Source organism: Herpailurus yagouaroundi, unplaced genomic scaffold (assembly GCF_014898765.1).
Source record: "Herpailurus yagouaroundi ecotype Mexico unplaced genomic scaffold, PumYag 184, whole genome shotgun sequence".
In the NCBI taxonomy this organism is placed as follows: domain Eukaryota; kingdom Metazoa; phylum Chordata; class Mammalia; order Carnivora; family Felidae; genus Herpailurus; species Herpailurus yagouaroundi.
Genome location: NW_024412415.1, coordinates 38,785,383 through 38,795,606, shown reverse-complemented (window position 1 = coordinate 38,795,606; position 10,224 = coordinate 38,785,383). Strand labels below are relative to the sequence as shown.

The following is a 10,224-nucleotide window of genomic DNA, read 5'->3' as shown; positions in this document are numbered from 1 at the left end:
CGGGGCTCGAACTCACGGACCGCGAGATTGTGACCTGGCTGAAGTCGGACGCTTAACCGACTGCGCCACCCAGGCGCCCCTGGAAACTTTTAACCCAAATGTGTCCTCATGTTCACTCCATATCCACAACTTTCCAGTTGTCCCAGTAGTGTTCTTCGTAGCTGTGTTTATAGTCAGCAGTGGTGCATTACAGTTAGTTGTCATCTCTCATTTGTTTCCTTTTAACCAGGACGATTCCCACAACTTTTGTTGTCTGTTGTGATATGGACATTTGTGAAGAGTCTAGGCCAGTTGATTTGCAGTATACACCTTAGTTTTATTTACTGATTGATTGTTTCCTCTTGATGTGATTCGTGTTAACACATTTTTCCCAGGATTTTGGTGGAGCTCTGTTCTATTCAGTGTATCACATCATAAGAATAGACAGTGTCAGTTTGTCTCACCACTGGGGCTGACTTAATCACTTAGTAAGGTATTGTCCACCGGATATCTTCTTCATAAAGCTCCTTCTCCCCTTCATAATTAAGAAGTAATCTTGTCAGGAAGTCCTTTACACCCTTGAGTCCAAGGCTTGTTCCAGTGGAGCTTTAACCTGAAGGAATGAGGTCCATTGTGGACAGGGCGTTGGTCTAGTTGTTGTAAATGGAGGAAGGAAGATGTGAGGAGAGAATCCAAAACCTCTTACCCACACTTAACCTTTGGTTACAGCTGGGCTGTTGTCCAGCTGCAGAATGGAAGGCGCTGAGGCTGTTTTTTATAGGTGTCCTTTCCCATTCATTTGTTAATTCAACACCTATTGATGTAGACCCTCCACCAGGCCCCGTGCTAACACTGAAGGTACAAAGAAGAACAGGTTACAGCAGCAAATGAGACATACATGGTCCCTGCCTTCATGGAGTTTACAGTCTGGCAAAGTAGATAGTCCAAAACAAAAAACAAAACAAAAAACAAAAAAAAAAAACCCCAGTTGTTTACAAGTTGTATTCAGCACAGTGAAGGAAATAAGCAGCATGCTGAGACTGAGGGCTCTTTAAGCTGAGACCTGAAGAATGAGGAACCAGCCTTGAGTGTGGGTAGAGCATTGGAAGAGAGAAGAGAGGCCCCAGAGAGGGGACAGGCTTCCTAAGACCAGAAGGGAGTTGAGGTGTTTAGGAGCCAAAAGGCAGCCAAGGTGCCTTGGAGCATGGTGGGAATTGGGATTTAAGGTGAAAGGGGTAAAGTGAACAGGGCCCAGATCATGGGCCCTAATAAAGAGTATTAAGAATATTTAGGCTTCCTGTAACACATTCTTCTTTCAGGGATACACTGGACACCAAATTTCATTTTGTGGTAGCTTTAATGTGAATCTACAAGGGCTTTCTTGTACACTGGGTCTGAGGGTATGAACTTACCGGTGGTTTTTACTCCAAAGAAGAACCAGTGTGTTTAACTACAGAGAACAAACCGATGATTATTAGAGGGGAGGTGGTATGGGGATGGGTCAAGTAGAATGATGGGGATTAAGGAGTGCACTTGTTGTGAGGAGCACTGGGTGATTAAAATAAAAACTTCAAGGGCGCCTGGATGGCTCAGTTGGTTGAGCGGCCGACTTCGGCTCAGCCCGTGAGTTCGAGCCCCGCGTCGGGCTCTGTGCTGACAGCTCAGAGCCTGGAGCCTGTTTCGGATTCTGTGTCTCCCTCTCTCTGACCCTCCCCCATTCATGCTCTGTCTCTCTCTGTCTCAAAAATAAATAAACGTTAAAACAATTAAAAAAAATAAAATAAAAACTTCAAAACAAAACCCAACCAGTGTGATATTGCCCCACAGTTGAGTGACCACCACAAAATGGAATCAGCATTCATAGCCCCGGAGAAATCACCATGCCCGTTAATGAGCTGTGCTCCTCATTGATAAGACCTGGGATGCACACAGCCTTTCTAACCAAAGGGCCATGTCTGTGTGAGGATTGAGTTTAGATCTGAGATGACACTTTGTGGTGGGAGCCTTGTTACATAACCAAAAGGCTGGGAGGTTTGAGGGACAGGGAGGGATGTACATGCAGAGGCCGCTGGGGAAGGTTTGGACATGGTGCTTGAGGGTGTGAGAGTGTGTATATATGTCCATAAGGGAGGCAGAGGCCTGAAATAGTATGTAGTGGAAGGAGCCGTGTGGAAGTGACAGAGGCCTGAAGAAGGGGAGGCCACAGCAGGCACCGGGCTGCTGGCCAACGAGGCTATATTGCTCTCGCAGCTTTGTGCTGCAGAGTGAGCTCCTAGCCTGTATGGGGTGTGCCTGAGTCGTTTTCCTTGATACCTTAAGGTTAATTAGATCCTAAGATGTGCTCGTCTTGTCACGAACTGGCTATAATCCTGTCCCCCTTTCTGGTTTCGCCGACAGCTGTAAAATACATACTAAGAGAAACCCTACCAACTGATCTTACTGCTTTGGTTCCTGAACAATAAGGATCCACCTTCCAACCCAAACATAATTAGGCTTGGCTCGTGTTCAGGTTTGGCAGTGTTATTGTTTGCAATTTACACGCTATGTTCTTGGTTCCCTTCCTTTGGAGTTTATTTTATTCCCGCTGCCTGTTTCTGATAAGCCAGTCTGACTGGTTGGACTTTGTGTGTGAATGTGGAAAAGGAACATTTTGTGGTGCTTGCACATTCCTTTCAGAGAAACTGAGTAGGGTATGGTGGAATCCTAGACCCTGTAACTGGCAGACTGAGCAGGAAGGAATCCTGGCCTTGTCTTTCCCTAGGCTACAAAGTGTGCCGGTTCGTCAACAGTGACCCCCTCACCCCACTTCCCCGGCCCAGATCAGTGAGAGGCTGGTCATTGATGTGCAGCTCTCTGCTGTAGCATTTAACCAGCCAGGGTTTGGGGTAAGCTCTCCTCTCCCTGTACTGTGAGTTCTGTACCCTTAAGTGCCGAGGAGACAGGTAGCAGAAAATGCTCAGTCTGCCTCCAGAGAGCCCTCAGAATGGGAGAGGGGGGTGCACATGCACGCAGCACACGACGTAGACCCAGAGAGAAAGCTTGATTTGTAGGGTGGCAGGCTCAGACTCACTGCCTTGATCCTTTTCAGATCCAACAGAAAGCACATAACTGGGTGAAGAAGTGCACAGGCTCGAGGGAAAGCTCTCTCTTGCGTGACTTTGCAGGTAAAGAGGGGTTTGTAGTAGGCGGGTGCATGGCTTGTCTGACAGGTTAGGGTTGTTAGTGACTTATGACTCCTGAGAGTTCACTGGACCTTTTCACACCACTATCAATGGTTCCTAATTAGTTCTGATAATATGTGCGTGTCTGGAGCAGGCCGTAAAAACGACTGTTTTAATCAGCTGTTGACATGCAAGGTCAGGCTGCAGCCTCCCTAGAACTGACATTTCAGAGAGTGGGAGAGGAGACAGCCTGTGTTCCTTGGCGCTGTTTGTGCCAAGGCGGGAGTAGGACTCAAGCAGGTGGAGGGGTTCGGTTAACCCGCAGGATAGTGTCAGTGTGGATGTGTAGACTTCTTGTATTATCATCATTACATAAATTATTATTATTTCACCTTCCCTTGAGAGGATGTAGACCTTGGTGCTTTGGGTTCAGTCTTTGTGCTTGGGTTCCTGTTGTTCAAATGTACCAGTCTCGTTCTGTGTGGTTTTAAGAATCTGTATAGGGAGGACTGGATCTCTGGTAGAACTTCAAGAAATTATTCCTGAAATGATCAGTGAGGAAGACAAGTTTTTCTATAGAGGGTTCTGGAACCAGTAGGATAATGATGAACTTCTTGACAACTCCTACCATAGAGTTAGGCCAGACCAGAAATAGCACCAGGATTGCATCATGTGTATGTTTGAGTACTTGATGAGAACCCACCTCTGTTGATGAATGTTGCTGAGACAAGTTGAAGAGGTGGGGGGCCAAAGAAGTAAAAGGTTTTATTTCCCTGCTTTGAGGAGTTTACAGTCCAGTATAGATGAAGACACAGGATCTAAAAAGGCACCTGATCCAGCCAGACAAAATTAGTTACCTGCAATCCCATGATGCCTTGCCAGTTGGAGTCTGTGTGTATCAGTCTGTTGGTCCGTAAGGCCAAAATGGGACTCTTTGGCAAAAGTCAAAAGACTGCTCCCTTGGGGCCAGTCCAGTGGCTTCTAGTATTTGTAAGGTGGCATCGGTTGTCAAGATGAGCTGCCCATTACAGATCACAGTTTTTTACTTCGGCATTTCTTTCCTGTCCTGGTTTTCCTGGGCCCTGAAACAGCTCCTGGTGTGTTGGAACTGATGCAGGTAAGACTCTTTCAAGTGTACCAGCTACTGCAGACCTCGGCCTCACGAAACCAAATACTTTCCATGGTGTGCTTTCAGTGACTGTGATTCTCCCTAACATTTATTGAGTTTCTTTCTTTATGGCAAATAAAATGTTGAAGATTCTTCTCAGTAGCTTGGTTTTTTTCTATGTACTCTTTCCCTGAGGTAGAAGTGTTAGGTTACACTCAACCCCAGATGGGGAGAAAACGACAAATTATTTGAGGAAACAAGTTGCTCGTTGAATTTCTTTTTTTTTTTTTTTTTTTTTAATTTTTTTTTTTCAACGTTTATTTATTTTTGGGACAGAGAGAGACAGAGCATGAACGGGGGAGGGGCAGAGAGAGAGGGAGACACAGAATCAGAAACAGGCTCCAGGCTCTGAGCCATCAGCCCAGAGCCTGACGCGGGGCTCGAACTCACGGACCGCGAGATCGTGACCTGGTTGAAGTCGGACGCTTAACCGACTGCGCCACCCAGGCGCCCTCGTTGAATTTCTTAAGCAAAGAGGAAGGACAGAGTAGAAGAGAGGAGGAGGAGGAGGAGGAGGAGGGAGCAGATGGGAGCAAGTCATCTGGCCTAGACAGTGAGCAGCAGGGAGCAGAGTGTCAGGAGGCTTAGCGTCTGTTCCACTTCTGGGGAAGAAGTCCTGCTTGTGAGGACTAGCCCCACTGCCAGGGATGGCGTTCCCCTCACTTTGGGAAAAGCGTGTTCCCTTCTGACGTGGCCGATAGGTTGCTGTTACATGCTGTGCCACCTTTTCTGGGTAGTAACAAAATTGATCTTGGTAGACTTGGCTTTTATGGCTAAAGCTAAATTGCTAAGAGCGCTGAAGCTCGCCTCTGCTCTTTGGTAACATGAACAAGTTGTTACTCCCTTCCTGTCCACTACTTGAGCCCTGGAGGGCTGCATAGCACACCCCGGTCCCGATCAGGCAGATGGGCCAGGGGACGGTTGGTCTTAGAGTCTTGGCTTTCACAGAATCCTGGATTGAGTACACCCACTTGTGGATCTGGTTTCCTGTTATCACTTACCCTTTCTCTCCTCACCTCCTTTTGAACCGCAGACTCGGGCCTGGTTGTCCCAAGTGTTTCCTATGAGCTGCATAAAAAGCTGTTGTCTGTGGCCGAGAAGCACGGGCTGACTCTGGAGCGGAGACTGGAGATGACAGGGGTGTGTGCCAGTCAGATGGCATTGACCCTACTCGGAGGACCCAACAGGTAAATAAATGCCTCCAGACTGGCAGGAGACAGAATGGTGGGCAGGTGCTGCTCGCCGAGGAGTTTGTCAGTGTGAGTCCCTCTGTGAAGTCACTTTCCTGGGTGCTGCGAGGGTTTTTTTGCCCCTCTTAACCCTTTGACCCTTTCTCTCCCTGATAATAGCTGGTTCATGACACTCCTGCTGGCCACCAGAGGCCTGCCTTCTGTGAGCCTTCAGAGACGCAGCCTTTGGCACTTGTCATTCACTTCAGACAGGCTGGGATACAAATCAACCCCAAGTTCCATATCTGAGAACTTCTGGAGCCACCCTGACAACTGGGTGTGAGAGCTGGAGTTCGGTGCCTTCCTACCTGCCCTTGGGCCCAGATATCAAGAGCAGTGCTTAATTTTATTTGTGGTCATTTACTGAGATCATGCGTCAATCCTTGTGCTAGGACTAGGGACACAAAGAAGAATGAAATACTGCTCCTGCCCTCCGGAAGGCTGGTGAGGTCTCCAGAAAGTACGATGCTGTGGTAGAGGAAACAAGAACGTACAGGAAGCCACAGTCTTACTCCAGGCTGGGCAAGTCAGTTGTCCTACCTGGAGCAGCAGCATCTAAGCTGCGTCCTGCGGAGAAGGGGGAATTCACCGGGGCAAGCAGGAAGGGAGGGCAGGAGCAGGTGTCGGGAGGGAAGGCGCCGAGGGCAGAGGGAATTGAGGGCATGGGAGTGGCCGGGATCTGGAAAGTCACTCTTGTGTGGCTGGAAAGTAGGGCTTTGGACCAGCTGAGCAGTCGGGAGCTGCCGAAGAAACAGCAGTGTGGGGGCAGGGTGCGAATGTCCTCACCAGGTCACATTCCTCTCCAGCTGGCTTCTTGGGGCCGGTTGTCCTTGTGCCTGTCTTCTCCCTGCGTTGGAACTCTCAGGAGGCCACCTCCAGCTCCTTTGCAGCAGTTGCTGGTTTTCCTTTGAGAAAGATCACCACAGCCAGTAATCTTTGTCATGTGTGTGGGGTCCCATATGGTTTATCACTGTGCTTGCACAACAGTGTTGAATTTGATCTTCATAACTTCACTTCGAAGGTAAATCTAGCCTGGTGTTTGAGGCTGAGCAGGCTGAGGCTCACAGAGCTGTAAGACTTGCCACGTTGACACTGCTGGTACTTGGTGGAGCCGGTCTCCCGCCCAGATAGGCCTGGACTCTGCCCCCTGCCATGGGGTAGGCGGTGCCATGGTCTGCTTTGAGTCCTGACAGGGTGCCTCTGTGAGAGGAAGAGTCCGTTTCAGGAACAGACACGGGTGAGTCAGGCACCACAGCGCAGCAGTATCTGTCCGAAGGGAGAAGTACTTGTCGTATTTCCTTAAGATGCAAACGTAGTGGGGGAAATGAAATGGTTTGGTATATAGGTAGAGTGCATTGCTAAATTCCCTAGAATTTATTTGGAGGACAGAGGTTTCCTTTTTGACTTGAACAGCATCTGTCATCTTCCTCCCTTTGGGAGAGTAGGTGACGGTCACTGCTAAGCAGGGACCTGAGCCTGTTTTTTGCTGTCCGTCTCTAGTTGCCTTCTGCCCTGGAGGCAGAGCGTACTGTCTGTGGGTTGGGAACAGCTCCAGAGTTAATCCTCCAAACCTCCTTACTTGTGGCTCAGCTTTGAATGGCAGGAGCTGGAAATGACTTCGTCAGGAAGTGGGTATCCAAGGGAGCTGCCAGCCTAGGAGACCAGGAAGCCCCGAGCCTGCTGCCTCCTCTGTGACCAGTGCTATAATGTGTCAGGCCCTGTTTAAATGCTGTCTATACCTCCATTGATCCACACAGCATTCTAGGGAAGAGGTACCATCCGTACCTACAGTGTTGCCCTTATTAGCTTACTGGCAGCTTGGTAAAGAGAACTTGGTTTGGCAACTGATTGAGGACGATTTAGAACTGCCATTTTCAGTACTTGCTCTGAGCTTCTTAGGAGTTGAGCCAGAGTAATCCTGGAAGACGTGAGCCTTGAGCTGGATCTCAAAGAAAACGTGGGTCAGAATTTGACAAGGAGAAGCAGGAAGGAGCCTTACAGGTACAGGACAGAGCGGGGCCAGCCTTGCTTCAGTGGAGCAGCATGTTGGGGAAGAAGAGTGAAAGCTGTAGAGGTAGAGAAGCGTCTTTGCTAAGCAGGATTTGGACCTCACGGGGCACATAGAACAGTTCAGTGGTTTGATCCGAAAGCAGTGTTCTGGCAACCGTGTTATATGGAACAAGATCTGGGTGAACTGCCTAGTGAGAGGACCCAGCAGATGAAATGACACTGATGTGTGGGACAGGGCCAGTGCCACCCTGTAGACCTGGGATGCTGTGGATTTTGGCCCCCTCGGGGCCTGGGACTGTCAAAAACTCTGAGAGCAACGGGTGCACTCGTCTGGTTTAGGGTGCAAGGGATTGGCAGGTCTGCAGCTGATACCGCTTATTTACCTTCTGTTCCAGGTTGAATCCCAAAAATGTTCACCAGAGGCCTACAGTGGCCCTGCTGTGTGGCCCCCATGTGAAAGGGGCTCAAGGGATCAGTTGTGGAAGGCATCTAGCCAACCACGATGTCCAGGTCATCCTCTTCCTGCCCAACTTTGTGAAGATGCTGGAGTCCATCACCAACGAGCTGTCTCTCTTCAGCAAGACCCAAGGCCAACAAGTATCTAACCTCAAAGGTGAGCATTTGCTAGGGCTGGGCTAATATGGCAAGCCCCCGCGCACCCACCCACCCCCGCCCCGCCCCCTCTTGGAGCTTGGTGGTCTGGTGCTGCCGCCCAGTGGTGGCATGTGGAAAAGCACCACAGGTGTAAAGTCTGTTCTGTCTGTAAGTTTTCGTGCATAAAGGAAGTAGTTAGGGTATTGACCTGCCTACTTCCCATCCCTTCACTGTCCTCCCTCTCCCACTTCTCATATGGAGAGCTGGGGACCCATTTGTTCATTTTACAGAACAGGCACTACTCCTGACACTGAGGATGTGGTGGATTTTTTTTTTTTTTTTTTTAATCCATGCTTCATGGACTTAGGTTCTGGTTAGGACAAAGAGACAAATAAGTAACGTTTCCATTAGGTCAGATGATGGTCAGTGTTACGGAGACAAAACAGGGAAGGGAGCTAGAGAGTGTTGGAGTGTTCGAGAGCTGGGTAGAGAGTAGCAGAGACCTTTTAGGGTCTGGTTGTAAAGAAAGGACCTGTGGATCACTATAAGGGTTTGAATGTTAACCCTGGGTGAGATGGAGAATCACTGGAGGAATAAGTAGAAGGAAGATAGAATCCATCTCAGGTCCCAAATGATCATTCTGGCTGCTGTTTGGAAGTAGACTAGAGGTTTACAAAGAGAGGTGTTAAGAGGCTCCTATGATACACTGGAACACAGACTGGTGATTCTGGTAGAGGAGGTGAAGGGTGGTCGGTTTCTAAATCAGTTTTTAAGCTAGAGGCTGCAGATTGGATATATGCGATGTGACAGGGAAGGGTTAAGAACGACTCCAAGGTGTTTGGCCTCAGTCACCTGAAGGATGGAGGTGCCATCCTGAGATGGGAAGATTTGTGGGAAGAGGTTTGGGCAGGAAGAGCAGAAGCTCAGGTAGAGGTGCTCAGTGGATATGCAGGTGGAAATGTTGACTGATACAGATGGGTCCGCAGGTGGGTGAAGGGGTCCGGCCTGGAGGGCCAAGTGTATAGGTGGGAATGAGCCCTGATGAGCTTGGATAAGCTATCTCCTAGAAAGAGAGAACAGGTAGGGAGTTTTTTGTTTAGAAGTCAGGGAGGGGGCGCCTGGGTGGCTCAATCAGGTTAAGCGTCCTGACTTTGGCTCAAGTCGTGATCTCATCGTTTGCAAATTCAAGCCCTGCGTCAGGCTCACTGCTGTCAGCACGGAACCTGCTTCAGATCATCTGTTCCCCTGTCTGTGTCCCTCCCCCTGCTTTCCCTCTCTCTCTCTCTCTCTTTCTCTCTTTCTCTCTCTCTCAAAAATAAATATTCAAAAAAAAAAAAAAAAATCAGGGAGTTGAGAGACCAGCTTAGGAGAGTGGTCAGTGAAGGAGAAGGGAAACCAGGAGAGCTAGGCACTTAGAAGGCAAGTGAAAAGCAGGGGTGTGGTGCCGTCAGCTCTGCCACCAAGCAGCTCTAGGTTAGGCTCAAACGAAGACTGGGAATCGACCACTGGATCTAGCAGTGCGGAAGCTCCTGATGATCTTGACCAGAGCAGTTTCAAGTGGGGGGGAGGGGGGCAAAGTGATTGGAGAGGGTTTCAGTGTGAGCTGGGGAGGAGTGGAGAGAAGAAATAGGGAGAAAGGGCTTTGCCAGGGGTCAGATGGCAAGTTGGGGCCAGACCCTGGGCCAGAACCTCAGTCTCCTATCAGGCCAGGCTCCTGTGTGCACATAGAACGTAAGACAGCACTCTTACTGTTGAGAGCCTAATGGCCCACAGGGACATCCCCTGACCCTTCATCATGGTGGCTTATTCTAAGTAAGGAAGCCATGAGTCCATAATTGAGAAATATCATTTCTTTAGGCCAAGGGCCAGGAAGGGGGCCTGCTGTGGGTTCCCCCTCTTGAGATCTTTTCCAGGTAGTTCTTCCTCTGGCTACCCAAAAAACCTTCCTTTTTCAACTCTAGAAGCTAAGTCTGAGGATGGTCTGAGTTTGGTCTGATTTCTTCTATTCTCAGTTTATCCTCTTAGGTTGGTCAAGACTTAACATACTTGTTGAGACCTCTGTTTTTATGCTGTCCCAGAGGCT

The 10,224-nt window shown here is 49.1% G+C and overlaps 1 protein-coding gene across 4 annotated transcripts in view; it reads left to right on the top strand.

The window, feature by feature from the left end:
- The window catches only part of EDC3 (enhancer of mRNA decapping 3), a 65,967-nt gene that overhangs the window by 52,680 nt on the left and 3,063 nt on the right, over positions 1-10,224 (top strand). For all 4 annotated transcript variants that reach the window (XR_005795939.1, XM_040493267.1, XM_040493266.1 and 1 more), the window contains exons 5-6: positions 5,342-5,495; positions 7,943-8,160. Coding sequence is in view for 3 of the 4 variants with exons in the window: in XM_040493267.1 (XP_040349201.1) it covers positions 5,342-5,495; positions 7,943-8,160 (372 nt within the window). In the remaining variant the exon portion in view is untranslated. The remainder of the gene's footprint in view (positions 1-5,341; positions 5,496-7,942; positions 8,161-10,224) is intronic.